At 40.1% G+C, this 12,458-nt stretch overlaps 2 protein-coding genes across 2 annotated transcripts in view; one reads left to right on the top strand and one right to left on the bottom strand.

The window, feature by feature from the left end:
* The window catches only part of AR (androgen receptor), a 540,464-nt gene that overhangs the window by 340,535 nt on the left and 187,471 nt on the right, over positions 1-12,458 (top strand). The window contains exon 3 of the mRNA XM_073558342.1: positions 996-1,112. Within this exon, the coding sequence (XP_073414443.1) occupies positions 996-1,112 (117 nt within the window). The remainder of the gene's footprint in view (positions 1-995; positions 1,113-12,458) is intronic.
* LOC141068939 (thioredoxin-like) lies at positions 6,334-6,895 on the bottom strand. Its single transcript, XM_073558344.1, has one exon. It carries the CDS (start codon positions 6,868-6,870, stop codon positions 6,505-6,507), a length of 366 nt encoding a protein of 121 aa, XP_073414445.1. The 5' UTR covers positions 6,871-6,895; the 3' UTR covers positions 6,334-6,504.

The following is a 12,458-nucleotide window of genomic DNA, read 5'->3' as shown; positions in this document are numbered from 1 at the left end:
GTCCTGCTGCTGGGTTTTTACCCTCCTATGGCCCCCTCCACGTCTCATGGTGTATTGGCCTGTCTCCTGGTAGCGCATCCAGCCAATGGACACTATGCTGACAGACACAGCAAACCTTGCCACAGCTTGCATTGATGTGCCATCCTGGATGAGCTGCACTACCTGAGCCACTTGTGTGAGTTGTAGAGTCTGTCTCATGCTACCACGAGTGTGAAAGCACAACCAACACTCAAAAGTGACCAAAATATCAGCCACAAAGCATTGGTACTGAGATGTGGTCTATGGTCCCCACTTGCAGAACCACTCCTTTATTAAGGGTGTCTTGATAATTTCCATCTGTTGTCTATTCCATTTGCACAACAGCATGTGAAATTGATTGTCAGTCAGTGTTGCTTCCTAAGTGGACAGTTTGATTTCACAGAAGTTTGATTTACTTGGAGTTATATTCTGTTGACTAAGTGTTCCCTTTATTTTTTGGAGCAGTGTGTATATATATATATATATATATATATATATATATACTGTATATATATATATATGAGTTTTCTCATCATTATAACAACCATCACTATATGAATATCATACGAGAAGAAATCTTTGTACTGTGTTATTGATTGATCTCCCTTGTTTCTGTAACTACAGTCATCTATAGTAATTGTATTTTCCTGTTTTAAAATACTTTAGTAATTTAATTATTTAATTGATGCTATAGAGGGAATTACATTTTTAGTTTATCACTTTGCTTGGAGGCTATGATATTTCTAGCTCTATTCACATTTTTTAAATGACTGTTTGTTACATTTTTAGCCATTTCCATACATAAAGCATGCATAAAAGCGGTGTACAAATCACATGCAAGATGACAAGTTTAAAAGGCTTTTTCTTCACACATTTTTGTCAGCTTCAGCAAACAAATTCATAGAGTATATTAATATCAACCATTGTATTAGTCATCTCAATTTTTGTCATCATTATATCTTCTTTATCACATTTAGGAAAGCAGAAGTATCTTTGTGCCAGCCGGAATGACTGCACAATTGACAAATTCCGGAGGAAAAACTGTCCATCATGTCGCTTGCGGAAATGTTACGAGGCTGGAATGACATTAGGAGGTAAGTCAGTCCTGTTGTAGTGTGTGCAGATTCTTTAAATGTGAGTCACGGAATTTGTGTAATTGAGTCATGTACACCTATTGGCACTCAATTTTCAACTGACCTCTATCATGGCTCCACCATTAAGCTGTCTCTATCATCAGTTACTTACTCAGAATGCCAATCCTTTTTATGGAGTGTTATATATTTTGTATCACTGATTGTGTTCTACTTGTCATTCCGCCTTCCCCTCCACCCATATTACATGGCATAGATCGTATTATCTAATCTATAATGCTCATGATTATTTTTTGGCATCCACGGACATTCAGCACACACATTACGCTGCATTTACCGTATATCGTGGCTGTGATTAACCAAATAAATGTGAATGGACACTCCTGTCACTGACAGCACAACTAGAAAGCTTAGAGAATCCATTTCATGTACATTCCCGAGACGTCTTATGATGGACCTAATGGTCAGTGTGATAATCCACAACCGACATGTAGTTAGATTTCACACCTAATAAGATTTGGCCAAGATTTCAACTCCAGTATATTTATCCTACATGCTATTATTATTTAGGAACATGCAACTTACATCACTTGAACCACGGTTAGGTCTGGGAAAAAAATGAGATGGGGACATTAACTTAACACATCTTCTAAGGTATATTATATTTCACAATTTATCAAGAAACCTGTGGAGTTGAAGTCCGTTTTGGGTCAGTAGAAGTGTAACCACTCCAACTGAGGCTTCAAAATAAGAATATGAAACATTATACATTATTAATGTTCTATGAATAATTCCCTCTTAATATAACTTATTTACTTTCATATGAATTTCAGACAGATACAAATAAATGTTATGCTGTATCAGTCCGATGCGCCTGTTTACCATTGTACTACAGAAAGCGTTATTACCAATTAATATACAGTACAGACCAAAACTTTGGACACACCTTCTCATTCAAAGAGTTTTCTTTATTTTCATGACTATGAAAATTGTAGATTCACTCTGAAGGCATCAAAACTATGAATTAACACTTGTGGAATTATATAATTAACAAAAAAGTGTGAAACAACTGAAAATATGTCTTATATTCTAGGTTCTTCAAAGTAGCCACCTTTTACTTTGATTACTGCTTTGCACACTCTTGGCATTCTCTTGATGAGCTTCAAGAGGTAGTCACCAGAAATGGTCTTCCAATAGTCTTGAAGGAGTTCCCAGAGATGCTTAGCACTTGTTGGCCCTTTTGCCTTCACTCTGCGCTCCAGCTCTCCCCAAACCATCTCGATTGGGTTCAGGTCTGGTGACTGTGGAGGCCAGGTCATCTGGCGTAGCACCCCATCACTCTCCTTCTTGGTCAAATAGCCCTTACACAGCCTGGAGGTGTGTTTGGGGTCATTGTCCTCTTGAAAAATAAATGATGGTCCAACTAAGCGCAAACTGGATGGAATAGCATGCCGCTGCTAGATGCTGTGGTAGCCATGCTGGTTCAGTATGCCTTCAATTTTGAATAAATCCTCAACAGTGTCACCAGCAAAGCACCCCCACACTATCACATCTCCTCCTCCATGCTTCACGGTGGGAACCAGGCATGTAGAGTCCATCCGTTCACCTTTTCTGCGTCGCACAAAGACACGGTGGTTGGAACCAAAGATCTCAAATTTGGACTCATCAGACCAAAGCACAGATTTCCACTGGTCTAATGTCCATTCCTTGTGTTCTTTAGCCCAAACAAGTCTCTTCTGCTTGTGGCCTGTCCTTAGCAGTGGTTTTCTAGCAGCTATTTTACCATGAAGGCCTGCTGCACAAAGTCTCCTCTTAACAGTTGTTGTAGAGATGTGTCTGCTGCTAGAACGCTGTGTGGAGTGTGGCATTGACCTAGTCTCTAATCTGAGCTGCTGTTAACCTGCAATTCCTGAGGCTGGTGACTCAGATGAACTTATCCTCCGCAGCAGAGGTGACTCTTGGTCTTCCTTTCCTGGGGCGGTCCTCATGTGAGCCAGTTTCTTTGTAGCGCTTGATGGTTTTTGCCACTGCACTTGGGGACACTTTCAAACTTTTCCCAATTTTTCGGAATAACTGACCTTCATTTCTTAAAGTAATGATGGCCACTCGTTTTTCTTTACTTAGCTGATTTTTCTTGCCATAATACAAATTCTAACAGTCTATTCAGTAGGACTATCAGTTGTGTATCCACCAGACTTCTTCACAACACACCTGATGGTCCCAACCCCATTTATAAGGCAAGAAATCCCACTTATTAAACCTGACAGGGCACACCTGTGAAGTGAAAACCATTTCCGGTGACTACCTCTTAAAGCTCATCAAGAGAATGCCAAGAGTGTGCAAACCAGTAATCAAAGCCAAAGGTGGCTACTTTGAAGAACCTAGAATATAAGACATATTTTCAGTTGTTTCACACTTTTTTGTTAATTATATAATTCCACATGTGTTAATTCATAGTTTTGATGCCTTCAGAGTGAATCTACAATTTTCATAGTCATGAAAATAAAGAAAACTCTTTGAATGAGAAGGTGCGTCCAAACTTTTGGTCTGTACTGTTCATGAGCCATATATGAAGACGGTTGTCTCCCACGCTACAGACCTGAGTACAGATGCAGTTGGTTTATTATATTTAAATTAAAAAGAAGAGCAGGGATATGGAAAAGTGATAGAACTGAATTCTGTAAGGAAGAATCTTCAGATTGTATACATCCACTAGCTGAAGAGCCCGGCGTTGCCTGGGCATAGTAACCAACTGTGGTTAGTTATAACAAATTATAATGATTATATTGCACATAAAAACATTTCACATCATATATTCAACACTACAGATTTGCAACACAAATTAACTAAACAATTACCCAAGTATTGGTAGTATTTTATTTTCAACTCATTCAAGAGCCTTTTGATAAACAACATGTGTATCTGTGTATCTAATCCTATCCTGTGTGATAATGCCTGCTGAGCTGTGTACCTAATCCTCTCCTTTGTGATACTGACTGCTGAGCTGTGTATCTAATCCTATCCTGTGTGATACTGACTGCTGAGCAGTGTAACTAATCCTATCGTGTGTGATGCCATCTGCTGAGCCGTGTATCTAACCCTATCCTGTGTGATGATACTGACTGCTGAGCCATGCACCTAATCCTATGATGTGTGTTACTGACTGCTCAGCCGTGTATCTAATCCTATCCTGTGTGATACTGACTGCTAAGCTGTGTATCTAATCCTATTCTGTGTGATACTGTCAGCTGAGCCATGTATCTAATACTATTCTGTGTGATACTGTGTGCTGAGCTGTGTATCTAATCCTATCCTGTGTGATACTGACTGCTGAGCCATGTGTCTAATCCTCTCCTGTGTGATACTGACTGCTGAGCTGTGTATCCAATCCTATCCTGTGCGATACTGACTGCTGAGCCGTGTATCTAATCCTATCCTGTGTGATACTGGGCACCTCCTGCAGTGTGTGTCAGAGGGTGGTCTGTGTTGGCACGGTAATAAATTGTGACTGACTGCTGAGCCATGTGCCTAATCCTCTCCTGTGTGATACTGACTGCTGAGCCGTGTATCTAATCCTATCCTGTGTGATACTGGGCACCTCCTGCATTGTGTGTCAGAGGGTGGTCTGTGTTGGCATGGTAATAAATTGTGACTGACTGCTGAGCCATGTGTCTAATCCTCTCCTGTGTGATACTGACTGCTGAGCTGTGTATCTAATCCTATCCTGTGTGATACTGTCTGCTGAGCCATGTATTTAATCCTATCCTGTGTGATACTGACTGCTGAGCCATGCGCCTAATCCTATCCTGTGTGATACTGACTGCTGAGCTGTGTATCTAATCCTATCCAGTGTGATACTGACTGCTGAGCCATGCGTCTAATCCAATCCTGTGTGATACTGACTGCTGAGCTGTGTATCTAATCCTATCCTGTGTGATACTGGGTTCCCCCTGCAGTCTATGTCAGAGGGTGGTCTGTGTTGGCACGGTAATAAATTGTGTTATTTCCAGCTTTACAGAAGGATGATAACACCATAGAAATGATAAGAATAATAGGCAAAATTGTTTAGTGAATTGGAATGTGCGGGGTTAAAATTTCGCCTCACAACATAGCCTATGATGCTCTCAGGGTCCAGACGTGTGACTGTGCAAAATTTTGTGGCTGTAGCTGCGATGGTGCAGATGCCAATCCCGGACATACACACATACATACATACATACATACACACTTTTTCCCCATTATGTACATAGGGGCAAAATTGTTTGGTGAATATGAAAAAGTGACATGTTTTGTGGCTTTTCTCTTTATCAAGCCCGATTCCAAATGCTTATACTGCGAAATGATCAGATCTGTTTCTGTACAGACCCAAAGGAGGTCGAATTTGACAAACCATATATCTAAAATGGTCAGTCATGTACTAACTGAGGGGAAGCAGAAATCACAGGACAAAATATCAACAGTAAAGGGAACTTTTCATCTTTCTCATGTCTCATCGACTGATCCCATGTCTTTATCTCACTCTTTATATTGAATCCAACAAGTCCCCTTCTTTTGTTTTCTGTTACATTAATTTCCATAAAATTTATTCTATAATTTGGCCAGGGATATGAAAATCATTGGGCGACTGGTCTAAGGGGTGTTTTCTTCTCCTAGACTAATCACACAACTAATCATGTTATCTCACCTCCATGAGCGTGAGCAACTTGATCTTGCGCATGCACACGAGCGTCAACCTTCCTGGTAATGGGCAATGAAGCCCAATGTACGTTCCCCAGCTTCATCTGCACACGTCCAAGGAGGCTGCAGTCGTGACCAAATCTTCCATCCATGAAAGAGCCAAAGACCACAAAAGCATAAGGATGGCTGTTCTTCCAGTCCCACGTTACTACCACTGAATCCCACACCCCACCATTATGCATATAAATGTGGTTTAAAATAAATAAATTCAAATCTGGCTTTCTGGGCAAACCTTTCAACTGACCTTTCTCTCTTTTTTTCTCTCCCTATACACTGTATGTATAGAGTGTGTAGACTTTTTACATCCACTGTTTATAGGTACACATAGAGTAGCTAATTGTGTGTATATACACAAAGTGGATTAAAAAAAAGTCTACACACCCCTGTTAAAAAGCCAGTTTTTGTTGTATAAAAAAAACTCATACCCCAAAAGAATCATTTCAAATATTTTTCTTTTTTCTTTTTTTTTTTTTTTTGGGGGGGGGGGGATTCTAGCAGCCATTTTATAAAACACATGTCCTTGGGTCCATTCCATTTACAGTACAATGCAGGAATAATGGAAAGGCTAACATCCTCTATAGAGTTTAAATAAAAAAAGGAATGGTTGCAGTTTCCTTCATATACTGTATATTTCATTGATAGCACAGTTTGATTGAAGTTATAATGTACAAAAAATAAATGAATAAAAGCAGACACAATTACACATATATTTCAGCTCTTGCACTTTCTGCTCCAAAGAGGCCTGGTTGGCGCCACTAAATTCAAGCACCCGATTTCCATTTTTATAGAAGTGAAAGGTTGGTATGCATTTGATATCACAAAATGCAGCAACGTCCGATGCATCATCCACATCCACTTTAAGAAATACAACTTCAGGGTATTTTGTGCTCAGGGTATCAAAGAAAGGGCCGATCATTTTACATGGTCCACACCATGTTGCTGTGAAGTCAACAACTACAAGTTTTTCACCGGCATCTGTTAGGGCAGTTTTAATTTCATCCAGACTCTCGATGAATCGGACCATGGTGCCGGTGACTGGGATCGGGCGAGCAGCAGGGTGACTAATGCAGCCGGCCGGCAGATCAGTAAATAGAAGGGTGTAGTGGGCATGGCCATGGCGGGGTTACGCTCAAATATTTTCCTTTCTTTAATGCCACCTATAATCTGTATAATTCAATAGAAAAATAAGCTGGGTGGATAAAGAAAAATAAAAATAACTAAAATACAATTGTGCTCAAAAGTTTATATACCCCAGCAGAATTTTTTGCTTTCATGGTCTTCATTCAGAGAATATGAATGATAACACCAAAACTTTTTCTCCACTCATGGTTACTGGTTGAGTGAAGCCATTTATTGTCAAACTTCTGTGTTTTCTCTTTTTAAATCATAATGACAACCCAAAACATCCAAATGGCCCTGATCAAAAGTTCACATACCCCATTTCTTAATACCGTGTATTGCCCCCTCTAACATCAATGACAGCTTGAAGTCTTTTGTGGTAGTTGTGAATGAGGTTTTTATTTTCTCAGATGGTAAAGCTGCCCACACTTCTTGGCAAAAAGCCTCCTGTTCCTGTAAATTCCTGGGCACACTAGCATGAACTGCGCGCATGAGATCTCCGCAGAGACGCTCAATGATAATGAGGTCAGGAGACTGAGATGGCCACTCCAGAACCTTCACGCCAGAGCAAAGTACTGCAGTGAGCAGGCGCCAGGAAAGGTCACAGAGGCCCAGCGCCTGCGCACTGCAGTACTCTGCTCTGCCCTCAACAGGGCAAATCAGTACGCCTGCGTAGGAGCCGTGACAGGCAACAAGGAAGAGGACATCATCACATGAAGATAGGAGGCACCGGACAGCGTCACCCATCGGACCGGACCGCCCCCGGGTGAATATAATCTAACTTATTTTTCTTTTCTTTCAGGTTACATCAGGGGCTTAACTACAGCATTACAGAATGCTGTAAATAAGCCCCTGATGGCGGTGCCGGCAGCTTATATAAGAAAAAGTAGGTGACAGATTCCCATTAAGCAGTTCTTTGTTTGATGGCTTGTGACCATCCATTATCCTCTTGATTACATTCCAGAGGTTTTCAATGGGGTTTTGGTCTGGAGATTGGGCTGCCCATGACAGGGATTTGATGTTGTGGTCTCTTAATTTTTGACAGAACTGTATATTATATATGTATTACTATACAGGGTAAAACATAGACAGAAGAGGATGTATGGGACCAATGCAGTGCAATGGCTCATTATAATATATCCCTTTATGTGTCTGTGAGAGGGTTGCTTGCTGTTTTGGAGGAATATATACAGAAAGAGAGTGAGACCGAGAGAGAGAGAATGGTCCATTGACAGACATGCCTATGAAAGCAGATTTTTTATTTATTTTAAACCACGTTAGTCTGAACAATGGTGGGGTGTGGGATTCCGTGGTGGTAGAGTGGGGCTATAAGAACAGTTGTCCTTACTTTGTTGTCCTACTTGTTCTGGTCTCGGGCTCCTCCATAAATGACATATTCCATCGTCACTGTGGCCTCACTGATCATTTGCAGTGTGCAGAAAAATCTGTGTAATGTAGAGCCTGCATAATTGCACACAGCCAGCAGTTGTGCGCATGCGCAAGATTTACAGAGAGCTGTTGGTGACCCTGCTCTTGAAAATCATGTTACTGACTCATACAAGAGCATAGGTAATTACCCCTCCACTAGTTTACCTTCTGATTGTGTGACCCTGGACAATTTGAAGAATTGATTGTATAACAAATTAAGCAAAAAAAAAAAACAAAACTTTTTTTAGCAGTTTATGGTTTGGGATATAGACATGGAGCGGTTTATGGAACACGGGAAAGCTGTCCAGTTCTCTTTAACTTACATTTGCTTACATTAAATGATATTAAATTATAATTATATTCTAACCCTTTAACTCTTCTGTACTGTCCTGAAAGTTACGGTAGTAACTCAGATGTCTGTCCCAGGTGTACTGTATGCATGGCTGTGTGAGCACAATGCCTTTCCTACCACCTTTATTTGTTTTACAATTGACGAAGATCACTAGACGTGATGGAGATATCAGGAGTGGAAAATGTCGTCATTTCAGCTGTTGGTAAATCTAAACTTCAATAAGTTGAATAAATCCATATTACAAGGAGTTTCCTCTAGTGACAGCTATTAGGAGCCATGATTTTACTAGTGTAAAATGGAGCTTTTAACTTCTGCAAAGATAGAGCTATGATAAAAACTAAGCACTTCCTTCTTTATTTCAATGGTTTAACAAAGTCATTATTATGGGAGACTTCAACTACTCTGAAATACATTGGGGAACCGAAACCTGCAGTTCCAGCAAATGTAATAGGTTTTTGACAACTATGAGACACAATTACCTTTCACAACTAGTCCAGGACCCAACAAGAGGGGGGGGGGCACTGCTAGACCTAATATTAACCAACAGGCCAGACCGCATATCAAATATAAGGGTTGGGGGTCACTTGGGTAATAGTGATCACAAATTAATAAGTTTTCATGTATCCTTTAATAAGATGTGCAGTAGAGGGGTTACAAGGACACTAAACTTCAGGAAAGCAAATTTCCAACAGATGAGAGATGATCTTGGTGCAGTTAACTGGGACGATATCCTGAGACATAAAAGTACACAAAGAAAATGGGAGACGTTTATTAGCATCCTGAATAGGACCTGTGCACAATATATACCGTATGGGAATAAACATGCTAGAAATAGGAGGAAACCACTATGGCTAAATAGAGCTGTAAGGGGCGCAATAAGGGACAAAAAGAAAGTATTTAGAGAATTAAAGCAAGTAGGTAGTGATGAGGCATTAAATAAATACAGAAGATTAAATAAATTCTGTAAAAAGTAAACCAGGGTCGCAAAGATTGAGACAGAGAGACTCATTGCCAGAGAAAGTAAAAATAATCCCAAAATATTCTTTAACTACATAAATAGTAAGAAACTAAAAAATGATAGTGTTGGCCCTCTTAAAAATAGTCTGGGTGAAATGGTGGATGAGGATGAGGAAAAAGTCAATATGCTAAATGACTTTTTTTCAACAGTATTTACATAAGAAAATCCCATGACGGATAACATGATCAGGGATAAAAATTCTCCGTTAACTGTCACCTGCTTAACCCAGCAGGAAGTACGGCGGCGTCTAAAAATCACTAAAATTGACAAATCCCCGGGCCTGGATGGGATACACCCCCGAGTACTGCAGGAATTAAGCACAGTCATAGATAGACCATTATTTTTAATCTTTAAAGATTCCATAATAACAGGGTCTGTACCACAGGACTGGCGTATAGCAAATGTGGTGCCAATATTCAAAAATGGCTCTAAAACTGAACTTGGAAATTATAGGGCAGTAAGCTTGACCTCTACTGTGGGTAAAATCCTGGAGGGTTTTCTAAGAGATACTATACTGGAGTATCTGGAGAAGAATAACCTTATGACCCAATATCAACATGGGTTTACAAGGGACCATTCCTGTCAGACTAATCTGATAAGCTTTTATGATGAGGTAAGTTCCGGACTGGAACAAGGAAATGCAGTGGACGTGGTGTACATGGACTTTTCAAAAGCTTTTGATACGGTGCCACACAAAAGGTTGATACATAAAATGAGAACAATGGGGATAGGGGAAAATATGTGTAAGTGGGATAAGAGCTGGCTCAGGGATAGGAAACAAAGGGTGGTTATTAATGGAGCACACTCGGACTGGGTCACGGTTAGCAGTGGGGTACCACAGGGGTCAGTTTTGGGCCCGCTTCTTTTTAACATATTAATGACCTTGTAGGGGGCATAGAGAGTAGAATTTCAATATTTGCAGATGACACTAAACTCTGCAGGGTAATCAATACACAGGAGGACAATTTTATATTACAGGACAATTTATGTAAACTAAAAGCTGGGCTGATAAATGGCAAATGAGCTTTAATGGGGATAAATGTAAGGTCATGCACTTGGGTAGAGCAAATAATTATGTGCTTAATTGTAAAACACTGGGCAAAACTGTCACTGAAAAAGACCTGGGTGTATGGGTGGACGACAAACTCGTTACTGGCCAGTGTCAGGCAGCTGCTGCAAAGGCAAATAAAATAATGGGATACATTAAAAGAGGCATAGATGCTCATGAGGAGAACATAATTTTACCTCTATATAAGTCACTAGTGCGACCACACTTAGAATACTGTGTACAGTTCTGGTCTCCGGTGTATAAGAAAGACATAGCTGAACTGGAGCGGGTGCAGAGAAGAGCAACGAACGTTATTAGGGAACTAGGGGGTCTGCAATACCAAGACAGGTTATTACACTTGGGGTTATTTAGTTTGGAGAATCGAAGGCTTAGGGGTGATCTTATTACAATGTATAAATATATAGACCTGTGACGGGGACAAGGGGGCATCCTCTCCGTCTGGAGGAAAGAAGGTTTAACCCCTTCACCCCCAAGGGTGGTTTGCACGTTCATGACCGGGCCAATTTTTACAATTCTGACCACTGTACCTTTATGAGGTCATAACTCTCGAACGCTTCCATGGATCCCGGTGATTCTGACATTGTTTTCTCGTGACATATTGTACTTCATGTTAGTGGTAAAATTTCATTCAAATAACTTGCGTTTATTTGTGAGAAAAACGGAAATTTGGCGAAAATTTTGAAAATTTTGCAATTTTCCAACTTTGAATTTTTATGCCCTTAAATCACAGAGATAAGGCACACAAAAAACTTGATAACTAACATTTCCCACATGTTTACTTTACATCAGCACAATTTTGGAACCAAAATTTTTTTTTGTTAGGAAGTTATAAGGGTTAAAAGTTGACCAGCGATTTCTCATTTTTACAACACCATTTTATTTTTAGGACCACATCACATTTGAAGCCACTTTGAGGGGTCTATATGATAGAAAATACACAAAAGTGACACCATTCTAAAAACTGCACCCCTTAAGGTGCTCAAAACCACATTCAAGAAGTTTATTAACCCTTTAGGTGCGTCACAGGAATTTTTTTGAATATTTAAAAAAAAATGAACATCTAACTTTTTTTCATAAAAAAAATACTTCAGGTTCAATTTTTTTTATTTTACCAAGGGTAACAGGAGAAATTGAACTGCAAAAGTTATTGTGCAATTTGTCCTGAGTACGCAGATACCTGATATGTGGGGGGGAACGACTGTTTCGGCGCATGGCAGAGCTCAGAATGGAAGGAGCGCCGTTTGACTTTTTCAATGCAAAATTGGCTGGAATTCAGATTGGACGCCATGTCACGTTTGGAGAGTCCCTGATGTACCTAAACAGTGGAAACCCCCTACAAGTGACCCCATTTTGGAAACTAGACCCCCCAAGGAACTTATCTAGATATGTGGTGAGAACTTTGAACCCACAAGGGCTTTACAGAAGTTTATAACGTACAGCGGTACAATTAAAAAATCATATTTTTTCCACAAAAATGATCTTTTCACCCCAATTTTTATTTTCCCAAGGGTAACAGGACCCTAAAAGTTATTGTGCAATTTGTCCTGAGTACGCTGATACCCCACATGTGGGGGTAAACCACTATTTGGGCGCATGGCAGAGCTCGGAAGGGAAGCAGCGCCATTT

The sequence above is a fragment of the Dendrobates tinctorius genome, unplaced genomic scaffold (genome assembly GCF_039654945.1).
Source record: "Dendrobates tinctorius isolate UK_male_01 unplaced genomic scaffold, ASM3965494v1 ptg000013l, whole genome shotgun sequence".
NCBI classification, from domain to species: domain Eukaryota; kingdom Metazoa; phylum Chordata; class Amphibia; order Anura; family Dendrobatidae; genus Dendrobates; species Dendrobates tinctorius.
Note: the sequence above shows the minus strand (reverse complement) of the source record. Positions and strands in the feature narration are given on the sequence as shown.